This window comes from Sorex araneus, chromosome 1 (genome assembly GCF_027595985.1).
Source record: "Sorex araneus isolate mSorAra2 chromosome 1, mSorAra2.pri, whole genome shotgun sequence".
Classification (NCBI taxonomy): domain Eukaryota; kingdom Metazoa; phylum Chordata; class Mammalia; order Eulipotyphla; family Soricidae; genus Sorex; species Sorex araneus.
The window spans coordinates 439426477-439452406 of NC_073302.1; the positions used below are offsets into that span (position 1 = coordinate 439426477).

The 25930-nt window shown below is 39.9% G+C and overlaps 1 protein-coding gene across 1 annotated transcript in view; it reads left to right on the top strand.

Moving 5' to 3' along the window:
* MGAM (maltase-glucoamylase) overlaps nt 1-25930 on the top strand; it is a 120881-nt gene that overhangs the window by 58330 nt on the left and 36621 nt on the right. Inside the window, 19 exon segments of the mRNA XM_055129602.1 lie at nt 399-599; nt 2273-2427; nt 4779-4947; nt 5201-5297; nt 6103-6215; nt 7164-7289; nt 8458-8586; nt 8946-9056; nt 9937-9999; nt 11329-11463; nt 11843-11927; nt 12685-12823; nt 13911-14044; nt 14352-14386; nt 14482-14598; nt 18574-18722; nt 19311-19395; nt 20429-20485; nt 22312-22436. Coding sequence (XP_054985577.1) covers nt 399-599; nt 2273-2427; nt 4779-4947; nt 5201-5297; nt 6103-6215; nt 7164-7289; nt 8458-8586; nt 8946-9056; nt 9937-9999; nt 11329-11463; nt 11843-11927; nt 12685-12823; nt 13911-14044; nt 14352-14386; nt 14482-14598; nt 18574-18722; nt 19311-19395; nt 20429-20485; nt 22312-22436 — 2225 coding nt within the window.

Genomic DNA, 25930 nt, shown 5'->3' on the forward strand with positions numbered 1-25930 from the left:
CATTGTGTTATCAGACATTCAGACCCTTTGTACTTTGTAATTTGGGGAGTGTAGCTCCAGCTTCCATGTCGGTCCTGAAAATCCTTGAAAAGAAAGGAATTCTGAAAGGAACCTAAATTTTTCTTTTGAATGTGAAGGATCAATAGGAGCAGGGAGGGAATGTGGAGGGAATGTTTCTGTTTTTACACATATTTTACATGATGACTAAGAATTCAAATGATGTCACTCCCGAGGAGTGTATATGATTCAAGGAGATTCAGACTAGGGATATGCATCAGTGATAGAATTGAAGGATTGAGAAATGTCTGGTTTTCTTTCCTTTAAAATGCCTTCCCTAACCCCTCTTTATCTGATCGTCCTCAGACTGTTGTGGAACTAACTTTGACTTTACTTTCCAGGAAACCAACGCTGAGGGAGTCCCTTACTGCTATTTTAAAGACAGTCTGTACTCTGTCCACAATATTCAGAATGTTCCAAATGGGGTTACAGCTTCCCTTTCCCTAAAGCCCCAGGCTCGTGCCAGAGCTTTCCCCTCAACACCTGTAAAAGAGCTCAGTCTGAATGTCACCTACCACAAGAACGAGATGCTGCAGTTTAAGGTAAGTGTTTGCAGTATATATGTCAAGTATTAGTGACAGTTTCCTCAGTGCCACAAAGCTTTGCTAGTCATAGTAACTGAAAGAAATGTGCTCTTCTAAGCTATCCTGACTCCATATCACTATCTGAGAGCAATCAAACAATAGGCAGATCTATTCTCATCTGGCAAGTACTAATGCAAAAAGAAAATGATCAGGACAATAATGCAAAGGAGAGTCATATTAGGAGGTGATGAGTTAGATGATTCATGTAGGGATCCAGCTGAGTCAGACCTGGTACAGGGAAAGAGATACAGAACTGTGCTCAACTTTGGGAGAGGTAGGAAGTAGATGCTGGTATCTGGTTATTGATCATCAGTTGGTCAGCTAAGAGAGGAAAGGACTGGAAAAACACAGGGTCCCTAGTTTGTGCCCCTACACAAGGTGGTAACAAGGTGGTATCTTTCATTGGTCTGGGATCATTGAAAAGGCTTGGACTTATGACACTGAATTTGGGGGATGTGTGAAAAGAGCCAGAACAATGTAGTGATCTTTTGATTTCTAGGAATGAAATACAATACTGATAGGCTACCTTTATGTCTATTTTTCTGCAAAATTATTTTTAAGAGTCAGGTATTTGTCCTTTCATCTTTACGTTTCTGATCTCTGGCACAGAATTGTTAGCACTCAGATGTATATTGAGAGTGTGAATAATTGAATTAATGAAGCCAGTGTAGCGTGCCTGAAAGGTCTTCATAATCTCATACCAAACTGTACTGGTTTCTTTCACAACATCTCATCGAGGACGATGCTCTTTTCAATTCACCATAAAGGTGATCATCACAGCGCTACAACGCAGGGGAGGCTTGAACTGGTCTTGAAATTAAGAAATAAATAAATTTGCCTAAGTTCCTTGCTGTGCGATTCATCACTGTTTATCCTGACTAACTAGTAGCTCTCTCCACATTATTTGCCTCTTTTGCTCTATTTTAATTCTCTGTGTCTTTGCATGTGTTTTTCTACATGGTCTTTTTTTTTTCTTTATGTGGTTAATGGTTGCAGAGATTTTCATACTCGACCTATATTTTCCACTCTAAACTATCTCTGCTACCTAGAAATAGCAGGTGACATTTTCTTTTCTCAATTTATAGAGTCCTACTCTGCTGGTCCTTCTCATTTTATTTTGGTGATTATTCTCTTCTCAAAGCCAACTACTTCTTCTGTTTAGTAGTATGGCAAGCAGAAATAAAATGGATACTTAATGAATCAATTTAGCAAGGGCAGTAATTTTTCTAATCAAAGTAGAGTTAATGTTTTGGGAGGGTATTCGTTTTTTCAGTTTTGAAATTTTCAGGTATTTGTATATACACATATACTTAAATATGATGTACTGAAAAAATAATCATATATACATAAGCGCCAAATAACAGATTGATTTTCTTAAGAGAGCACCAATGTCAAAATGATTGTATTTTCATATCAATATATTCCTTTAAAATAAATGCAATAGATTTGAATCATATTTGAATAATGTCAGAATTATAACATTATTCTTTGACATGTCAATAAAATCCAAATGAGCATAAAGAAGATAAGGTAATATAGCCTTCAGAGTTTATCAAAATATCAAAATTCCATGAAGGGTAAAGGTTTCAAAAGTACTGTTCTCACCTACAATCTATTTTTTTCTATTCTAGATTTATGATCCCAACAACAAACGCTATGAAGTCCCAGTTCCTCTCAACTTACCCAAAACTCCATCCAGCACCCCTGCAGGTAGACTCTATGAAGTCAAAATTACAGAAGATCCATTTGGGATTCTAATTATTCGGAAGAGCACAGACACCATCATGCAAGTATCTCCATGTCTGGTTTTGGAACTGGTGTTGATCAATTGTCTTTCCATCTTTATGTCACTGCATGTCATATTCTGAGTCAAAACATCACATCATCCATTCTTTTATGTCAATTCTTAGAAGAAATGTTCCATCCACTCAGAATAGTTACCAAGGCAATAGCAGAAACCTGGGGATTCATTTAAGAAATGTTATAGAAGGTGGTTGTAGAAAATGAGGTCTCTCTTCTCATGACCAAAGAAAATGTAATTAGCAAATAACAAAGATAAGTTCAAAATACACACAATGAGGTTTAGATAATGACAGCGAATAGGTGGGAAAACTAACCTGGTGATCCTCAATGCTATGCTTTTGATGCTATGCTTAAAGTAAGCCTCCTTAAGGAGTGCCATTAAAATGGACCTGTCCAAATGAATGATTTTCTGTTCTGGAGGCAGATGCCAAGAAATTAATCACTGGGTCACATGAAAGTTCTATATATGTAATGTATATACTGATATGTATTTTTTGAGAAGTCTCCATACTATTTTCCATAGAGGCAATCCCACCAATAGTGAATGAAGATTCCTTTTTCACTGCGTCCCAGCCAATATTGATTGTTTCTATTCTTTTTGATGTATACCATTTTCCATAGTGTTAAATGGTATCTCATTCAAATTATGATTTGTATTACACCAGCATATTACAATAAACACAGTTTAATTAATTATGTCTGGTGGCATGGTTGGCCGTATGTCCTTTCTGGGGAAAAGAATTTGTTTATCTCCATTTCCAGTATTTTGATGGATCTCTTTTTTTGATGAGCCTTATTTTGTTTTTTGAGAATTGGAGTGCTTGATACCCAGTAATTTGATGTATCACCCATTTTTTGTTATTTTTGCTAATGGAGTCTGTCTAAAAATGACTTCATATCTTGGAGAGTTCAGCTTATATTTTTCCCTCATTTGTTTTATGAATTACTAAGAATATTCAATCCTCTGAATAAATTTTTGTTTGTGATCCAGTGTCATTGCTGCACCTAATGTAATAGCTAGGATTTAAAACAACTTAAATATCCAGTGACAGATGAAGGGATGAATCTAGAGTATATCATGTTAGGTCAAATAAGTCAAATAAATCAGAGAGGAAAGGCAGTACCAGCTGATCTCTCTCATCTTTGGCATATGGAGCAAACCCAAATAAAAGACAGTATCTAACAATGACAAAGCCTTGGCCTCAGATTACAGGACTGAGATTATTTAGTTGAAATCGGGGAAGGGGTGGTGGGGGAAGGAAGAGGTAGACAGAAATTAATGTATGAATATTGGTGGCGGGTCTTGGGTACTTTGATGATGGTGAGGTTTGATAAATATTAACACTATTGTAGACTTCATACCTAAACCATAATCAAATTAATGTTAATAATAGTGATGACATATGACTTAGATAAATAAGGATAAGGCGGATCTGGGAGAAGAGTTGGTAAGCTTTAGATAAATGTATTAGTAAGTTCATAGAACCACAGACAGGAGCAAAGCCAGAATGAAAAGAGGGACAGAAGTCCAATCTGTTGAGCTAAATTGTGAATAGGAAAATATGTGACGTGAGGTGGAGCTTGGAATTGGGTGATTTTCAGGTGACCGATGAAGAAATCACTAAGAATTATAAACCAGGGAGTCATAATTAGGAGATGTGCGTGATTTAATTTTTGACTATTTTCACTCTCAGAGGTGCTCAGGACTCCCTTAGACATGGTTCTGGGTGCCAGGATCACTCCCAGCCACACCTGGGTCTGCATATGTGGTGCTGGGAATTGAACTAGGGTTGGTTATGTGCACGGTAAGCACCTTAATGCTTATACTGTCTGTCCAACCCTCGAGAAGTCTCTTTAAGAATATCTTCCTAGGGGAGCAAGAGCAGTCCTTAGAGTTGGAAAGGAGTGATGGCAATCAAAGATGAGTGATAAAAACTTGATATTCTGAAAGGAGAACTGAAAAGAATGAGAAATCAAGGAAAATAGAGCAAAGATTACTTCCTGGTTTTTTTTTTGGCCAGAACAATTACTATTATTATTATTTATAATTATTATTGGGGGTTTCAGGGCTACACCTGGTGATATTCAGGGGTCAGTCTTTGCTCTATGCTCAGATATAACTCCTACATGTCCTCAGGGGACATATGGGATATCAGGGATCAAATCCAGGTTGGTCCCAGGACAACAATGATTATTTTTATCAAATAGACTTTCCCTCCCTGTATTCTGAGTAGGGGAGAGAATCAAAAGTCTGAGTGTCCTTGGAAAGTTAACTACTTAGAATCAGTAGAATGACTTTCTCCTAAACATGCCCCTTTGCGGTGTGTGTTGCAGATGGGACTCGCGGGTCCTGGGCTTCACTTTCAATGACATGTTCATTCGCATCTCCACGCGCCTCCCCTCCACCTACCTCTATGGCTTTGGGGAGAACGAGCACACGTCTTTCCGAAGAGACCTGAACTGGCGCACCTGGGGCATGTTTTCCCGAGACGAACCCCCTGGGGTAAGAGCAGAGCAGGTGGCATCTGGCGACTCGGCTTCTCTTCACCCACATGGGATTCCCATCATGCTCTGGCTTCCGACACTGCACTCGGAAGGTCACACTCTGCTTTGAGACATGTGGGACATTTTTAGAGTCCTTTGCTTGTCACTTGTTTTATTTCACATAAGTCTAGATATAACTACGCTTGTGATTTTTGTTGTTTCTCTCTCTGCCACAGTCCCTTTTAACCAACTATCTCACGTGACTCTCTTAGTACCTGAAGAATTCTTATGGTGTCCAACCCTACTACATGGCCATGGAGGAGGATGGCAGTGCCCACGGGGTGCTCCTGCTGAACAGCAATGCCATGGGTAAGAGAATACCATGGGTAAGAGAATACCATGGGTAAGAGAATGCCATGGGTAAGAGAATGTTTTTTTGTGAAACACCTTTGAGGAATTTTAGAGTTTATTTGTTCTAGATGCTCCCTGAAGTCAATATTATTATCTTCTGGGCAGTTATTATTATTATTTTTCTTTCTGGATAAACTTTCTATTTATTTCTATTCAGTGAAACAAGAATCAGCCCAAGTTTTACTTGGCTGAAATTACAAAAGTAGGGACAGCAAAACTAAGGGAACTCCTAAAGTCTAAAGGACAGCCAGTGAGAGATGTTGGTGTATTTTGAAGAACTGGTGAAGCTATGGGTTAGAGTGCTTATTCTGAGGGACTTATGAGATGAAGGATTTGTATGGTACATTGATAAAAGGGTGGAAGATCAGGAAGTGGTGTGGGAAAAACATACACTTGAAAATTGGTGAAATCTAAAGAAGTTCTATAGCTGAGTCAGTTGTATTCTATGAATGTCAGCTTCTTGATTTTGACAATGCGTGATGGTTATGTAAGAGGAAAGTTTTCTAAGACTTGTTACTCTAAGTTACAATAATGATATAAAATGAGCTTATTTATCGACGTATTCAATAAGAAACATCAACAGGGGAAATCCAGGAAGGACCATGTGACTTTGACTTTTCAACTCTGTGTAGGTATAAATAAAATTCTTCCTCTCAGTATTAGCTACTAGGGAAACAGGACAAGGAAGATTATAGTATGAATTCGAGGGGAATCCCACACCTTGAAACTTTCTAGCCTGATTGGTACTTTCCTATAATTTCAGATGTGACATTCCAGCCCATGCCTGCCTTAACATATCGCACCATAGGGGGAATTCTGGACTTTTATGTGGTCTTGGGGCCCACTCCAGAACTCGTCACTCAGCAATACACGGAGGTAAGAATGAATTTCATTGATTACCATGTGTTTAGATAATATGTTATGAGCGCCCACAGACATATTCATTAGTCCAGCTCTCAAATAGGAACTGGAATTGTGAATGCTTCTGGGATACAGGTTTATAGATCAAGCAACAAAGCAACAATAAGTAAAATCTAGATAAACATTCAGTTCTTATCATCTCAAAGCCTCTAAGAGTGACATAAATGACAGTGGGTGGGGGGGGGCCACAAAAATAGTGGTGGTGATTGTGGTGGTAGAAGTGATAATGAGGGATAATGGTGATGATGATGATGATGATGATGATGGGTGTGGTGACTGACACGTGGTGGTGGAAGTATTGGTTATGATTTTGGCCACGGTGTAGTTATGGTGATGGTGTTAGTGCTGTTGGAAGTGGGAGTGACAGAAAGATTTGATTGGTGACTCCGTTGGTCATAGTGACCATGACAGCTGTTTTGGCAGCAGCAGTAACTTGCATATGAAACCTATAGAATATCACTGAGATATTTGCTGAACATAAGAACATTTTTTCACTTATTTTAATCATTCTCCAAAACAGTATGAAGCAAAGAGTATTATTATCTGTAACTCAGAAGAAGAAATTGAAATATACAAAGGATAGTTCAATTTTTCTGAGTCACATAGCCAACAGGATTGGAGCCTGTCTGGTAACCCAGGCCATTTGGCATTTAGATTCTGTTATTGGCTAATACGTTAGGATGCTTCTGAATCAAACCAGATTTCTCCTAAATTGTACAGATGGTGATCAAGCCTAGTAGGATGCTTTCTCCCAGATGAGAAAAGAGCTTTGCACACTTCTTTCTCTCTGGAATTGAATTTGTTGACTGTCAGACTTGGAGTACTTCAAAAAGTCCCCTCTTTTGTTTTCTTTAATACAGACCTTCTCATTTAATGACTAATATGTTCTATTTAATTTTCTAGCTAGTTGGTCGGCCAGTGATGGTTCCTTACTGGTCTTTAGGATTCCAGCTGTGCCGTTATGGATACCAGAATGATGCTGAGATTGCCGATTTGTATCAAAGAATGGTGGCTGCCCAAATCCCCTATGTACGTTCATAATCTGTGGTGTGATAGCTCTGAAACATCCTAAAAGCCAGTACTGGGTTCATTTGTTTGATTTGGGAGGGAGGTGTTCAATCAACTTGCAAAGATCTTTCTCACAGAATACCATGCAGAACTCACCCCAACCCAGCAATTCTGGGAGATCACTGTCCCCATCTAGAGTCATGTGATTCACCAAGGGAGAGACCATTACAGTCAAACAAGGGTTTTTAAAAAAATATTCTTTTAATTGAATCACAGTAAAATACACAGCTATAAAGTTGTCCATGATTGGATTTCAGTCATATAATGTTCCAACACCTGTCCCCTTCAGTGTACATTTCCCACCACCCATGGTCTCAGTTTTCCTCCTACCCCACCCACCCCAGCCTCTTTGGCAAACACTCTCTCTCTCTCTCTCTCTCTCTCTCTCTCTACTTTTGGCCATTATGTTTACAATACAGATACTGAAAAGCTATCATGTATATCCCTTTACCTACTTCTACACTGAGTTTCTGTCCAGAGTGACCATTTTCAACAGCCAAGGGTTCTTTTATACTATATCATGCCTCCAATTTCTTAAATTGCTTCAAAAAACATTTAGTTATGAACAGTCTTGGTGCCATATGAACAAAAGCTTTTCCCAACAATACTATTGTTTAATACACAAGCAAAACCAGGGCAAAATCCAGTCCATCACAGTGGTTATAGGTTAAATCTTTGTGAGAACTGCAGCCACTGTTCCCTGAACTCTGAGCTGATCCAGAGTCTAATGTAGGGATATTTTTTAGAGAAACCACCTATGGAAACACACTCTGTTCTTCACTTGTGGATCCAAGAACAGGTTTTGATCATAAGAAAACTGATATTTCTAACCATTGGTCTTTACAAGGCACTTTATCATTTGTTTTCTTATATCCCTAGCAGAGTTCTTATCACCTCTATTTTTTGACCATGTTCATTTAATCTTGCCCCATTTTATGGCAACATACTGGAAAATTAGGTGAATTTCTCAAACTACTAGTTAACAAACAACAAAACTGGAGTTTTAAAGAATAAAAAAGAAGTCACTTGACACTTATTATCACTTGGTGTGTGTGTGGGAGGGGGTTTGACCTGGAAGGGGGATGTCTAAGCCAGCAGTCTCAGTTTCTTGTGCATCTCCCATCACCAGGATGTGCAATACTCTGACATTGACTACATGGAGCGACAGCTGGACTTCACCCTCAGCCCCAAGTTTCAGGGCTTTCCACAACTGATCAAAGACATGAAGAACCAGGGGATGCGAATCATCCTCATTCTGGTCAGTCCCCAGGGGAATGTGAGGAGTCTCTTTGGGAAAGTCCATGGGGATTGGTGGAGAATGCTTCATCTTCTGTTTCTCTTGAACAGATATTCCTAGGTCTTATGGACTGAGAAGAAGGAACAGTGATACATTGGCTGTGGGGGTGAGGGCAACACACTTACGTGGTGCAAAACTGCACTCCAAAATCAAATGGAGTGAAAGCTAGCACTACTATAATAAAAAATAATATATGTGTGTGTGTATTTCTGCAGATTCACAGGAGTCCAAGGGGAGGCCATGCCTTCTCTTTTGAGTCATTTTTTGAGAAAGTCTCTGGCTTTGGCTGTTCCAACCTGACCTGTGTGAATTCATTTCAGGATCCAGCCATTTCTGGCAATGAGACTCAGCCCTATCCTGCATACGAGCTGGGAGTCAAGAATGATGTTTTCATCAAGGATCCAAGTGATGGAAGCATTGTCTGGGGAAAGGTAAAATCAGTGTTGATTCTGAGCCTTTGCTGGGGGCTTGGTACTAGTGTGAGCAGGTGGTTTCTTGGCTTTTCCGATTACAGTTCTGAGTTAAGCAGTGCCTATCAGCATGGTTAAGGAATTTTTTAAAATTAATTAATTTATTTTTAATTCGTGAATCACCGTGAGGGCACATTTACAGATTTATACACTTTTGTGCTTATGCTTCCCTCAAACAAAGTTCGGGAACCCATCCCTTCACCAGTGCCCATTCTCCACCACCAGTAAACCCAGCATCCCTCCCACCCTCCCCAATCCCATCTCCCCCCACCCCACCATGCCACTGTGGCAGGGAATTCCCTTCTGTTCTCTCTCTCTAATTAGCTGTTGTGGTTTGCAATAAAGGTGTTGAGTGGCCACTGTGCTCAGTCTCTAGCCCTCATTCAGCCCGCAACTCCCTTCCCCCACATGGCCTTTGACTACATTATAGTTGGTGATCCCTTCTCTGAGTTGCCCTTTCCCCAGAATGTGAGGCCAGCCTCCAAGCCATGGAGTCAACCTCCTGGTACTTATTTCTACAATTCCCGGGTGATAGTCTCCCACTCTGTTATTCTATATACCATAGATGAGTGCAATCTTTCTATGTCTGTCTCTCTCTTTCTGACTCATTTCACTCATCATGAAACTTTTCATGCCGATCCACTTAAATACAAAATTCATGACCTCTGGTTAAGGAATTTTTAAGAACTGTGTACATCATGGTGTCTATTTTCCCTCAAATCAATCTTACTTGAAAACTAAAATGTATCACCCCTAGAACCACGTCGTACAGTTTCTTAGGAGATACCAGAGTGAGAGAAATTACCTAGTGCTTTGCTTCTGAACATTTTTCTTTCCATAGGTCTGGCCTGATTTACCTGGTGTTGTTATAAACAGTTCTCTAGACTGGGAAACTCAAGTGAAGGTAAGGGGCCCTTGGTGGGTATGGGAAAGTCATGGTTGTCATCAAGATTCAATCTTATTTAGGTTGCTGAATTTTTTTTGCCTTGAGTGTAGGTATAGTGAGGGACTAATTCGGGGAGCCTGCCCTGTGTAACAATTATTTTACATCATCTTTTTTATTTCTAATTGGGAGGTGGGTACTATTACTCTCAATCTAATGACTCAGAGCAGAAATGAGTTGCTTATGGTTTCAAGTAATAGGGAGAGGATTTCAAATCCAAGGTTTAGTAGTAGACACCAGGCACACTGGTCAAGCACAACCAGTGGAGTAAGGCATAAGGTCCTTGCTCTTTTTGTATTGATTAAGGATCACTTCCAAGTTAAAGTGAGGACATGAAGAATTCATTCATTATTTAGGGACGATTGGTAAGAAGGGCTAAAACTTCTTTCTTAGTTTCTCTCAGTTACTAGATTCACAATTAAGTTTTCAATTTATTCTGAGCCACAGAAAACACAGTTTGATATTAGTTAAATCACTGCCACTGACACTGTCTTCCTGTTGCTCCTCGATTTGCTCAAGCGGGCACCAGTAACATCTTCATCGTGAGACTTGTTACTGTTTTTGGCATATTGAATACGCCACGGGTAGCTAGCCAGGCTCTGCCATGCAGACAAGATACTTTCCGTAGCTTGCTGGGCTCTCCAGATGGGAGAGGAATCGAACTCGGGTCGGCCATGTGTAAGGCAAACAAACACCCTACCCATTGCGCTATCGCTCCAGCCCCATTAGTTAAATAGTCTAGTCTATTACATGTCAGTCTTCTTTCTCAGTGGTACGGAGCCAGGAGGGGAGGGTCATCAGGTTCTGGCTTTCCAGACTGTGAGCCGTGCAGCAGCCGTCTCTCTTTCCCAGACTGTGTCTCTCCAGGCCATCCACATGTCATAGGAACGCGGAGGACACTGCAGGGGAGAGTCGAGGGTTGAACATTTAATACAAAGGACAGTGAATTCACAGTGTTAGTTTCTGCTTCTTACATTAATAGAAAGGGAAGGGACGTCTAATGGCTGCTTTCCAAATGCTAAGAAACCATTTAAAATGTGCTTTTTTCCTTCATCCTCATTGTAATAGAGATAACCGCAGAATATTATTTAGGCTTTGCTCTATTAGGCTTTGTTTTCTTTTGTTAATCCAAAGTTCACCAATTTGTCTCAATTAAGGTCTCAGTTAATGCCCATTGCTGCCCAATATACTTGTTTAGAATAAATAAATTACATATAATCCTTATATTAAATTTTTATTTAGTTATTAATAATTTAATTACAAATGAATTATTTTGTTATTACATGACAGCTGTACCGAGCTCATGCAGCTTTCCCAGACTTTTTCCGAACCTCAGCTATAAACTGGTGGAAGAATGAGTTGAAAGAATTGCACACCAATACGCGGCATCCCCAAAACAGCCTGAAGTATGATGGCTTATGGATTGTAAGTGTGTTTTTTGTCTGTGCACACATAGATGGCATGTTTATTTTTGTGTGGCTAACCTTTAATCTACTAGTAGTGCTCATGAAGGAAGATATGGTATGTATCAGATGCAATTGGTCCACTTGATAGTAAATCCCAATGTGATTCCCAGGAATTTCTTGCAATGGAGTTTGTTCTCACATCTTCAAACAAGAACTTTAAAAAAATCCCTCTCTCTAGATATTACAGTTCATTTTCACTTGAACTGTGTGCATTTCCTTGGGTTCATATTCAGGGTTTTATGATACAGTGAATTATTTTATTCACCACTTCCTTGCCTCTGAATTGATAGCATAAATATTATTTTCAAAAGTAAAATAAACCTGTTTGACATTTCCAGGATATGAATGAACCGTCGAGCTTTGTGAATGGGGCAGTTGAAGGCTGCAAAGACTCCTCTCTGAACAGACCTCCCTATATGCCACGTAAGCATCCTTTGCATTCTCTGCCTGCAGAGTAATGGCTAGCAGGAGTGCCCCATGCAAAAGTCCAGCAGTCAGCAGCTTTTCCTGGCCACTAGCACACATTCACACTGGTGTTTTTAGTGGTGGTAGGAGGATGCCATAGACAATTAGACTTCAAGCACTTCAATCACATAGGTGCATGAAAATTACTGGCCCCACTGAATGAATTCCTCAAATTTGTTCAGAAAGCAAGATATAATCCAGACATGTCAATTCCTCTGTGATTATTTTTTGGGTCACCAAATAGGGAATTTAATTGTTTCCTTATCTATCATGACAACATGGACATTGGACTCACACTTATTGTCATACCTCGCTTATAGAACACAATTTTTGAATAATTGTATGACCCGCAGTAGAATGCTTGAGCTTACCTAAATTGGGAGGCTTAATATGTTTATAGAATCTTGTACTTTTGTAATTTACATGTAATATATATTCAATTGATATGTAATAATGTACATTGAGAAGTGTAGATTGGAGCCTGTTAGTCACCAAGGTTTGATCACTGGGTGTCCTTCCTTGTGGCGCACCCTTCCCCGGAGGACTGATATTGAAACCCTCTGCGGGTGTCATTGCAGCTCAGAGATGAGTGTGCCCTCATTCCCCCTGGGGAGGAGAGGGACCCCTACAGTGGCAAGGAGGCCAATGCCTTGAAGAGAAGCTGGGGGTGAACAGCATCTGGGTAGGTTTGCCATCACTGCATCTCTCGTCTCAGATCTGGAATCCAGGGACAGAGGTCTGAGCAGCAAGACCCTGTGCATGGAGAGTGAGCAGATCCTGGCAGATGGCACCAAAGTGCAACACTACAATGTGCATAACCTGTACGGGTGGTCCCAGACCAGACCGACATACGAGTGAGTTGTCATCTCCCTTCTTCTGTAGTACAACCTGCAGGGATTGCCCATGTCTGGTGACACTACTGACTTTCCTTTTCAATCCCCTTACAAGGGCTAATAGGACTTTAACAACAGGGTCACAGTTCACATTTATTATACAAACACTTGCTAGCATGAAGCTAGACACCTCAGAGTGTGACCTAAACAAGGCATTGTCCTTCTGGTGAGAAACTCAGAGGCAGGACAGAGGTTTACCAGCAGTGGTTATACAGTGCATTTGATGCAAACTAATGAGCTCTCACAGAAAAAGGATGCAGAGGACTGCATAGATCTCTCACTCTCTCCTTTATTCCTGAGGTGACCTCTCCCCCACCCTGTCGTCTCTCCAACACACACATTTAAATCATTCTTATTGGGGAGCCAACTGATGGTTTTCTCAGTTACTACTGTTGTGTTTTGCTTATTTATTAGAACAAATGACAAGACTTATCCCAAAGAAAGTCTTATAGTCATTCTGACTATATAACACTAGGTGTTGAGTAAATAAATAGCAATAGAAACTTCTCTAATTTGACCAGTGCATTTATTCCAAGGTGGTTATCTTTCTTTTAGCGGAATAATGTATGTAAGTTACTTTGTAAAAGCATATAGCACTGTAGCACTGTCATCCTGTTGTTCATGGGTTTGCTCGAGCTGTCACCAGTAACATCTCCATTGTGAGACTTGTTGTTAGTGTTTTTGAAATATCGAACACACCAAGGGTAGCTTGCCAGTCTCTGCTGCTTGGGCCGGATACTCTCGGTAGCTTGCTGGGCTCTCAGAGAGGGATGGAGGAATTGAACCTGGGTTGGCTGCATGCAAGGCAAACGCCCTACCCACTGCGCTATCACTCCAGCCCTGTAAAAGCATGTCCATTATCATTGCTTCCATCATCTGGACTCAGTCAGCTGGGATCTTATCATGACTTCCATTTCTGCATTCTCTCTGGTAACACGGTGGCACTTAGTCACCATACTGTAGGCCTAGGAGCTCTGGGAAGAAAACTTCTGTGGCCTCTTCTGCTCTGCTCTGGTCCACAGTCATCTCCTTCCTTCTCTCCAACCAGGGGTGTGCAGGAGGTGACTGGAGAGCGAGGCATTGTCGTCACCCGCTCCACGTACCCGTCTTCCGGTCGCTGGGCAGGACACTGGCTGGGAGACAACACTTCTGGCTGGGACCAGCTGAAGAAATCTATCATTGGTGTGTGGGCTTGTTCCCAGGGTCTCTGCTGGCTGGGGTGTGGCGGGGGGACGGTGACAGGGAGGCATGGAGAGAGGGTCCCTGATGAAAACCTGAGGAAAGGCTGAGAATGAAGCTCAGTGGGCTGAAACACCTGGTCCACATCTGGCACTGCATGGTCCCCTGAGCTCTGCTGGCATCAACCTTCACACAACCTTCCTCACCCTAAGTCCGAAAACAAACAAACAAAACCCACAAAAATGATCTACTAGAGCAGGAGGAGGCAGGTGCCGCCTTGTTATCTGACACAGTTGTGCTCTCGTTGCAGGCATGATGGAGTTCAGCCTCTTCGGCATATCCTATGTAAGTGACCCTGACACCACTCTCAATCACCAGGTAAATGGAGACAGCTTTCAAAAGCCCTTCATAGCCACACTTTATTCCATTCTTGTTTTCAGACAGGAGCAGATATTTGTGGGTTCTTCCAAGATGCTGAATATGAGATGTGCGCTCGCTGGATGCAGCTGGGGGCCTTTTACCCCTTCTCGAGGAACCATAACACCATTGGGACCAGGGTAGGACATTTGCCCTTATTTCAATAGTTCTGTGTGGACATGAAAAGAGTCTCCAGTTCTGAGGTACAAGTCATCGAATGTATGTTCACTGGAGACAACATAAAGACAACTAAACTCTTATACTGAAACCCGTTAATATCTACCCTGCTAGAAACTTTCAGATAAATGCCATGGTATTGTTAACTTCAGTCACCATACCACATGCAAAATTACCAGAATATATGCAATTTACAACAGCAAGTTTATGCCCTTTGACCACTTCCCCCATCTCTATATCTGATAACCACCAGTCTGCATTTTGTTTCCCTGTGTTCTACTTTTTTATATATCACATATAAATGATATGGTACAGCAATTTGTATTGACTCTCAGTCTTACATATTTCATTTTGCACGGTGAAATTAAGATCCATCTATGTTGTTGAAAGTGATAGGATTTCTTTTTCATGTCTAAATTTAATATTCCACAAAGTATGCATACACATGAGTCCCAATATATATCTAATATATTAATTTCTTTTGCATCTCTATATAGACACACATTTATAAAGACACAAACTCACAAGTGGAATAAGGGGAATTGCTCTATCTTATGGCAGTTCTCTTTTCAACTTTGAGAAAGAGCATACTGTTTAACACAGAAGCTTTAAACTAAGACCAATGCTGCACACAGATTTCCCCTTCCCTCCACTTCTTAGCAAAAACTTGTTATCTTTTATGTTTTTGATAATATACATTTTAAGAGGTATGTGATAATATGCCATTTGGTTTTTATTTTTATTTCTCTCACATTTAGTAATATTTAGCATCTATCCATATATACCTATTGACCAGTTATATGTCATCTATGAAATTTAAGTATCAATAACAGGGTGAGCTAAAGAATAAACATGAGAAAATAGAAATTATAAAAAATCTTAAAACAAAAATATAAACATATTATTAAAAAGTTTATAGATGAGCATACAGATGATTCAATTTAAAAAAGGTTCATGTAGTGCACCAAAAGTAGTTCTATAAAAGTTTTTCGTGATAAATTCCTAATGTTCATTAACAACAACAACAAAATTCTTGCCCTCCCTCTCGTCATGGCCTGGCTCAGGAGGGAAAGGCTTGTCCTGGGACCCTGAAAGCCTTGTCCAAGGGCCTCTTCCTGCCAAGCACAGCCCCTAGAGCAGGAAGCTGCACCGTCTGATGGACTCAGCTCTAATTCTCCAAACCCCAAACTGCACAGACACTTTAGTGTCTGCAAGAAATTATTACCGAACACATTCTTCCTTCATGTTGAAGCCAGTAGTTGCCACAGCCTTGTTTCGTTGACCCTTTGCAGTTAAAAAATTTTGAAGGGCCTCTAACTTTTCAGTTAAAGAGACTAAAAGCAGAAAGATCATCTGAGACTAAAGCAAGATGAATAAAGGAACCAAGGATAAGGTCAGAAATAAAGAAAATAGACCATAAAAGTGATTGAGAAGATGAATAAAAGTCAGAGCTGATTTTCAAAAGATACAGAAAAATTAACAAAACATGGACTTCGTAAAATCTGAAGACCCCATAAACATATGATAAATAAATAAAATAAATAATCAAAATGATAAATCCATAAGATCTTGCACATCACACAAAAAATAATACAAGAAATCATGAGGTTCTTCTATTATTGATTGTATACTAACATCTTTTGACAACCTACAAGAAACAAAGAACTTTCTAGGCATACCAAACAAACAAGCCCTAGCAAGACTGAGTCATGAAGAAATAAAAATATGAACAGAACAGCAATGAATACAGACACTGATTCAATAGTCAAAAACAGTCCAAAAAAAGAAACAGGACTAAGTGGTCTCCTTGGTGAATTTTATCAAACATTTTAAGAACTAATGAAAATTATTTTAAAACTTGCTAAAAATTGAAGTGTACTAAACTTTCCCAATGTTCATTTTATAGGAACATTACCTTGATACCAAAGCTGGATAAGTACATTATTAAAAAAGAAAATTGCACATCAGTATACCTGAGAAATAAAGATTTAAAACTAACAAATTTTCAACATAATAAGAATTAGTTGCCTGGACAAGACAGATAGTGCACTGACTAAGGCACTTACCTTGCATGCCACAATTCCAGATAGGTTCCCAGCAATGTGTCTGGCTCCCTGCACAATTCCAGGAATGATCATTGGAGCAAACCCTGGGCACTGCTAGGTGAAGATCCCAAACTAATAAATAAATTAAAAAATTCGTTGACATTATGAAGTATGATTTAAACCTTGGCATGCAAAGGTGGTTCAATATATGCAAACAATTTAATGTGATAATGCACATTAACAAAAATGAAAGATAAAATTATATCATAATCTCAATAGATTCAGACAAAATTTATGACAAGAACAACATCCTTTTATGATAAAAACTCTTAACAAAAACGTTTTTTTTTTACTCTGTTTGTTTCACCCACTGGAAGGAATCTATCCTACATGATACAGACTTTACTGACACACACATGTTATATTCAACTGTGAAACATTAAAAACCTGTTAAATATCAGAGACAAGTCAGAGGTGCTATTAATACCACTCCCAATTTACATAGTAGTTGAAGTCCTAGTCAGAGCAATCAGTCAGGCAAGAGCAAGATATAAAAGGTATACAAAAATAAAGGGAGATGTGAAATAATCTCTCAATAATTTAATGATCTTATATATAAAATACCCCATAGATGGTAAAAAAACTTATTGGAACTAATATAGTTTCTAGAAATTATATTTCTTCACAAAAATATCTGAAGAAGTAAAGAAAGCGATCCATTTATAATGCATCTAAAAGCAAGAAAATACTTAGAAATGCATATAATTGAGATGGTGAAACACTCATGCACTGAAAACTATGAGACTGATGAAAGAAGTCCAACAGAAACAAGTGGCAACACCTTCCTTGCTTATGGATCAGTAGAATTAGTATTGCTAAGATAACCGTGAAATTTAAACCCATGCATAGAGCTAATTTCTACAAAAATTCACATGAAATTTCTTAAAGTTGTAGCAAAAAAATCTCTGGAAAATGATAAGGAACTATAAAAGTCTGTACATAGTCAAAACAATCATAAGAAAGAAGAACAAAGTTAAAAATATTCTGAATTGTTATTTCCAATGGTACTGCAAAACCATAATAAACCTAACATTATGATACTGGCATAAAAATCGACACATAAGAGAGAGCCAAGAAAGAAACCTTTGGATACACTGAAAACTAACACTTGATGGTAGGTCCAGGAATTTTCAGTGTAGAAAAGATGGTATATTTAATATGTGATGTTATGTAAAGCTAGGTAATCAACATATAGCCGAGTAAATTGGTCTCTGGTTGTGAAGACCAATATCACTACTAGCCAAAATAAACTAAAAATAATACCCAAAACTAGAAAGATTATAAAAGAAAATATGTAAAAAAGATTCCAGAAAAAGAGTGAGAGGAAGGTTCTTGATTCTGTTCTTGGCATTGAAATTTTTAGGTATGACTTTAAGACAAAAATTATTAGCAAAAATAGCAAGAAAGACTATATCAAATAGAAAATCTTCCATGGATCAACAGAAGCAAAAAAATGAAAAGACGATCTTTTGGAATTGGAGAAAATATGTGCAAACCATGTATTGGGTAGGGAGACAATATTTACATACATGTAATACAATGTAATGAAATAGAAAATTTTCATTTAAAAATGGGCATAAGAACTGAATAGATGTTTTAAAAAGAAGACCTATAGTCAACAGGTACATAGGCTGGTGCCCATGCTTCAGTGAGACCGCCAGAGGGAATTCCTGAGTCTCATCTATAATTGTCTCATCTATAATTATCCTTAGTTTAGTTGTTTGTCATCATCATTTGGAATAAATATTTAGTGACCTTCTTAATTCCCCCCCCCACCCCCATGCACCCACTCCACCTCATCCCACCAATGTTGGCACTTTGTAACTCTTTCAGAATCAAGACCCTGTGTCTTGGGATAAAGAATTTGAGGATCTCTCCAGAAGTGTCCTGAATACCAGATACACCTTGTTGCCGTATCTCTATACCCTGATGTACCAGGCCAACGCAGAGGGCAGTACTGTTGTGCGACCTCTACTCCACGAGTGAGTATCTCACTGGGGCCCCAGTGACACTTGCATTCTTTGTGGTTCGGGTTAAGGAAACAATGCTTTCACATGAGAAGGAAACTGTGATTGCCTTGTCATCGCTTTCTGGGCACAGCCCATGTGTCACCACTCTTTCAGCACTCTTTCAATCATGCCTTGGGTCTTACATAAAAAACTAGATTAAATTTAATTTTTTTCTCTGAAAGAATAACTTATAGCACAGAATATTTTCTTTCTAGTTTTTACATCAGGATATCTGCCTATTTTTCTTTTTGTGGCAGCTCAGGTCATCTCAGGTCATGAAAGAAGGCATTTAGGGAAAGCTGTAAGGATGAAGGCCATATTTGCACTTGAAATGTGTCCAGGTTGAGGAACGTGGAGAGTCTATGGTGATAACATACATAGATCCAGCCATTTCTGGAGCTGCAAAGCATGCCTTATGGATAGTGAGTAATGTGTCTGGTCAAAAAGTAGTGGATAGTATAGTAAGAGGCAGTCCAGTCTAAACAGGAGGGTCTCTTTACGGTCTTGGCTTGGGGTTCTGCTGGAGGATCCCAATGGTGGTAACGTGTCTTCTCTTTCCAGGTTTGTGTCAGACCGGAAAACTTGGGACATAGACAGTCAGTTCCTGCTGGGTCCAGCTCTCCTGGTCAGCCCTGTCCTGGAACCTGTGAGTATGAAGTCCTCTGGCAAGTAGAGGCATCCAGAGGCAGGTGAATAGGGCAAGAAGAACTGTTCTGGTAGGGATCCTTATTCTACTATGTCCCCTCCTCTCCCTCAGAGCTGAAGTCCTTCACTAGGTGCCCTGGTCCTTTGGAACCCCAACTTTCAAATCAGTGCAACAAATTCTGGTTGATTGGACAATGCAGCAGGGAAAAAGAGAAACCTTCTATGTTTAAAATCACAATCTTCTCTTTATTAATTGAAATCAGCAGTGTGGGTCATGTGGTGTAGAACTATGAAGAATTTGTTGCCATCATCTACCATCATAAAAACAAAATTTTGATAAGAGTTTTCTCTGCACCAGTGCATATAGTCTTGTTATTAGCTAGTACTTCTCTTCCTGCTGTCAGAGGATTTGGGATACCCGCTCCTTTACTTTGGTGGTGACTGTATTTCAGACTAAAATGATAGTTATTTATATCCTCCCAAAATTTATTACATTACTAATAATTTCTGAAGTATATTTTGTGTGTTTGCTTGACTATGAGTTATACTCCGTCATGCTTGGGGCTTATCTTGGCTCTTTGCTTAGGAATCATTTCTTGGGGCTGGTTTTGAAACCAGTATGTGGTATCATATTCTGAACTATTGTTGAGCATGTCCAAGGCAAGCACCTCAATATGTCAACTATGTATCTGGTACTGTGAAGTCCTGACATCATAAACACCATAAAACTTGGCATGCCTTAAACCCAGCCTCAAGTTTTCTCTTTAGAGAGGCCGCAGGATAAGTCTAAAAGCAAGTATAATGATCTCTGTCAAGTCTATGTCCCAATAGATTTTATAGAAATGGCCATTTTAACTAGGGAGATGTTTTTCCATTTGATAAGGAGAAAGTGGGGAGAGTCTCCCCCATTATTATTGACTTCTAGAGCTCTGAGACAGTTGTCACTACTCTTTGACCCATCTTTTATCAAATTGATTACTCTGCTCTGGATAACTAACACAGCCCACTGTCCGTGCCTTTGTGTTTAATTTTAGAATGTCAGAAGCGTCAATGCATATTTTCCTGATGCCCTCTGGTATGATTACCACACGGTAAGTTTTTCTGATTGTGTGTGCAACCTGGGAAAACAGGAGTGTGCTCAAATGTCAGATAAAATTCTGGCAGAATAGGAACTGGAGATGTATATCGGGGAGGGAGCTTGACTTGCATGCGATTGCCCTAGTTTCCACCCTTAACACCTCATATAGTTTCCTGAACCCAGCCGAGAAGAATCCCTAGCACAAAGCCAGGAGATCCATGATTTTTTTCTCCTTTAGAGCAGTCAAATACACTCCAGTGTCAAATCTGACTGGCACTTGATCTTGTAAATAAAGTTTTATTGGAATAAATCATGGGATTTTTTTAAACTAATCAATAGTAACTGTGTTCCTAGTAGAACAACAGAGTTCTTTTGTTATATCAGAAATATCTGGAGCAGAAAAAAAATAAAAAAAAGAAATACCTGGAGCACAATTTTAAATTTAGCGCTTCTTATATGGCCCTTGCATTCAAAATTTATTAATACCTGCTACAGAGAATAAACAAACTGATGGAACTTATTACTGAAATGTATGTGATCATGTGAAAGGAATAGAGCAATTATCTAAAAACGTTGTGGAATTCAGACAGACTAGGTTAAAATAGAAAACCTTTGGGGGAGTTGGGTATTGTTGAAAAGATATCCTGAAAGATAGATGGATTTTAAAAAGTCCACTAGGAAATTCAAAGTACCTTCACTGATAAAAATCCAAACATGCAGAAGGTCAAACAGTAGAAAATGGAAAGCAAAATTAATCATTTTTGAGCAACAAGATGTACCACTTCCCACTGCAAGAATGACCATCAAAAAATGATTAAAAGACAAAGTGATAACTAAGTGGAGGGAAAAAATGCCCAGCAAACTGCAGGTGGGAATGTAAGTAGCTTCAGTCACTATGGAGACTAGAACTGGGGATTTTGAAGAAAAGAATACAACTACCCTCTGATTCAGTTAATAACTTTTTATAGAGGGCTTGTGAACATACATGCAATGAAATCTATTTTTGCTCGCTGTATCACTGTATTACTGTTATGCCATTGCTCATCGATTTGCTCGAGCTGGCACCAGTAATGTCTCCACTATGAGACTTGTTACTATTGTTTATGGCATATTGAATACACCATGGGTAGCTTGCCAGGCTCTGCCGTGCGGGCGCGATACTCTCGGTAGATTGCCAGGCTCTCGGAGAGGAATGGAGGAATCGAACCCCAGTTGGCCATGTGTAAGGCAAACATTCTACCTGCTGTGCTATCACTCCAGCCCAGCTTCTTATCAGAAGACCTAGTACAGCTGGTAAAGCACTGCACTTGCCTTGCATACTACTAATCTGAGTTTGGCCCTAGCACCACCCTGAGCATTTTCAGAAGTGATCCCTGAGACTGGTGCCAGGTAGAAGCCCCAAGTATAGCGGTGTGTGACCTAACAAAAAGATATTGGATGTTAAGGACGACAGAGTGAGTTGATGGGAAAGATTCGTAAAACAAGACCATGCACTAAGGTCTTTCCTGTCAAGTATGTGTCAGGTGTTAGTCAGTAGGAGTGGAAATTGAGGGAGAGAGATGAATCAAGGTGAAAGAGAAGGAAAAAATGTCTTGTGAGGTGTATATCAGAGCCCATCAGAAAGTGAATAACCCCCCTCTCCTGTGAGAAGGGATCCTGACCTGGTGCTGGACAGAGCAGCAGTTTGTGGAGCAGCTGGGTAAGTGTGAAGAGTGTAGTTGAGGGTGTGTGAAAGGTCAGGAAGGGCAGCAAGTTCTGTGGAGTGACAAGATGCATGGGGATTTCCGGTTCAGAGAGGCATGTTCTTACCTTCATCATCTCTTTCCCTCTGGTCTGCAGGGTGAGGACATTCAAGCAAGGGGTGTAATGAAGGACTTGCCAGCCCCTCTCAACCACATTAATCTTCATGTCCGTGGAGGCTACATTCTGCCCTGGCAACTGCCTGCACTAAACACACACTTCAGGTGAGTGACTGACCGGTCACTCATTGCATGTCACTAAGCTCAGATCATGCTGAAACCCAGTCATTTGAAAACTTTACCCTCAGGCTCCAAAGAGCTTTAAGAATTTTGGTTGTTTTGCTTGTTTGATCTATATAGGCAATTTTTTTAAAAGTAAAACAGATTTTATTTGGAAGGTGTTTGAGGGTGTTTGAGGAGAGAGAGAGAGAGAGAGAGAGAGTAATGCATTAAAGAATGTGGGCTTCTCTAAGGGTAGAGAGAGCCTTGAATGGGCTCTTGGGCTGGCTTTTATAGGCTCTTCTTGGGTGTTCTTGATCCAGAATGTTCTGGAGTCTTCTTAGCGTGAGTCACTTAGAACTTTCCTTCCCAGAAGTTTGTTGACCTAAGTTTCATTGCTGAGGGCCTTTGCCTATCTACCCGCCTGCATCAAATATATGAATACATAGCAATGCTAAAAGTTACAAGGCCCAGGGTTTCCAAGGTTCTTGTCTCACTCGCAGAATTTCAGGAATAGACAAGCAGTGAAGTAAACAGATTTTATTTGGAGGGTTTGGGGAAGGAAGGAGGAAGAGAAGTGGGAGAGAGTAGAGAGTAAGAGAAACAGAGTGATACACTCGTGAGAAAACGCAGGCTTCTCCAAGGGCGGAGAGAGCCCTTACACTCATCCCAGCGTTAGATAGGAAAGCACAAAAGCACACATGTCAAGAGGGGAGATGCGGGCGACAAGGCACAGGCACCACATGTGTTCGGCCACGTGGGCGCAAGCAGCACATGGGCTCGGGTAGCATATGCCTACATAGGCAATTTTTTTTGACAAGTGATTATGGGTTTTCTTTGCAGTGGGGTTTGGTGGTGTTTTGGGCAATACCTGAATATGTTCAGGGCTATTCCTAGCTAAGTACTCAGACATAACCCTTGGTGAGGTTCAAGTGACCATATATATTATTGGGCATTGAACCATGGTTACAAGGATGAAAGGAGAGTGCCTTAGTCCCTATCCTATCTCTTCAGCTCTATCGGTTTTCCTATGTGTTAATTTTTTTCCATTAAGTTACCGTTGTGTTTTTAAAAGACCGTCTTGTTTTAGGAATACCATTACACAACTCTTCAAAATCAATGTTCGAACCCCATGTTCATCATCAAAGTGTCAAGAATCCCTCCTCCACAGTCCATTATTATTGAGGAGTACATCAGATCTATGTAGATGAGAGAATAGTTAGAAACAGTTATATGCACTTGAAAAATTATGTTAGAAAACCTTGGATCTTAATGGACCCTTATGCCACCCCAGCCCCGCCTGCCTCAATGACAGGCTCTTCTCTCTCTCTCTCTCTCTCTCTCTCTCTCTCTCTCTGTCTCTCTCTCTCTTTCTCTCATCCCTGTGGTATATTCTTATTTTAAACTTTTAAAAATTTATTTATTAAAAATTGCTCATAGTAGTTTGTGCATTCAATATTTCAACACCAGTATCCCCTACAATTGCACCTTCCCACCACCGTTGTTTCCAATTTTCCCAACCACCCCTCAAGCCTGCACCTATCACAGGCCCTGATTATTTTATTTTACATAGATTTTTATAAATAATTCTCAATTAGTGATCAAAACACATTTCCTTAAAACAAAGTGTGTGAAGATTGTTGTATCTGCACCATGGAGTCAGTCATTAAGTCCTAAGTTTACAGGATAAAATTTATATGTTAATATTTTGTTAACTGCTACTGGTTGTCATCTATTTTACATGCTATCCAATGTGGTGTGCTTTTCCTGGTTAATCAGTGACGCAGAGTTTGAGATGCTGCATGGCTGCAAATGAGGCTGTGTGCTCCAGGAATTCAAAAATTTTAAATGGGATGATACAGCTCAAGTGAAATTTTTAAGTGGATGGTGACTTTGGGTGCCATGGATGACTCAACCTGATTCATGGAATCCAGAAGCATCTCTGCAACTTTCCAGACTTATTTATGAGTCTCTGGATCATTGCCGGTTAATGAGTTTATTTGGCACCAGAGGCAGTTCATGGGCATGACTGCTGAGGCTTCCAGAAGAACAGGGAGATGTGGAGAGGTATCCACCCCCAACTCTGTGAGAGCCTGGAGATTTCAGTCACAAAACCTGCATAATTGAGATTTTCAACAGATCAATTTCTGGATGAGGTTCATTCCCAGTAGTGAAGTCCAGCCATGAGCATGGCGGCAATTGTGCAGTGTGGAGGTTTTTGGCTACTGGGGCTTTGTTTGGGAAGGTGCTGGGCTCACCAGCCCCACTCTGGGGTGCCCTGGATGACTCATGCCTGCTGTCATCATCCAAGAAAGCTGTGATTTAGAGTTTTTGTTCAGATTATTTGGAACAAAAAACCTTAATCTCTGCCCCTCCTAAATCTATTGCATTTTTCTTCAAAACACACTGACTGCCAAATGGTCAAACTTCAGTTTCTTTTTCAGAACTGCTGGAAATTTAGCCCTAAAACCTCTCAGTTTCAGCAAATGAGGTGTTTGTATCACCCTGCCTGCCTCAGCCCAGCCATCAATTTATCAGGCTGTGCTTTTGATTCATTTTCTTTCATTTCTAAGTTATTGATGAGTGTGTATGGTGGGGGGTGAGGAACTGGAGCGGGGAGGTCCATCTTCTTTTTCCTATTGCCTCAACTTCTCATTTTTTCCCACTGAGTAATTCTGTGATAAGAAATGGGCTTAAAAGTTTCTTGTGAACTTTCTGTCCCCTCCTTTTGTTCCAGTTCTCTCATTGCTCTGATTTAAGTCTCAAATCACAGTCCCCCTTTCTACAAAGGAGGCTCATTCTGTATCTGTCTCTTAAAGACTCTGAGTGTTTTTAATAGACAGCAAGTTGATTGGAGACTAGGAGTCTGTATTTGAGCTTCCTTTTCTTTTAGATTTTACAAAATGTAGATATTTATTTTAATGGTATTTATGGAAAACACATTTGTGTCTAAGACCAGTTGGTTGCCACCTTTAGGTTCTTCTGCATTCAGATACCACAAGCATGTATTCAAAATGAAAAACCTCAGTTTGTTTTTCTCCTACTTGAAGTTCAAAGGCTATTTATTTGAATAGTACTCAGGGCTATTCACATTCTGATTCCACATATCATCCCCTGATTACTGCTGAGCATGTCCTGGTGATCTGTGATCCTGCAGGGCCCCAGAAACACCATATTCTTGGTTATTGCATTGAATCACCAATCTGGTTGGCTGAAAATTATCAGGAGTGACTCTAAGAGTCCCCAAACACTATTTGGGAGCCCCACTAAAAACAAACAAACAAAAACAAACAACCCAACCACCACTTCTCCTTAATATACTCTATGGACGAGTCTCACCAAAAATATCACTCTTCTTAAATCTACCCATTTATTTCACTATGTTTATTGTTCAATTTTTAGTTTCTTTGTTTGTCATTGGCCCATCCCTGGCTATACCTTGCTATACTCACTGTTTTCCTTCATACCTAACTCCAATTCCACCTGCAGAGATCTTCTCC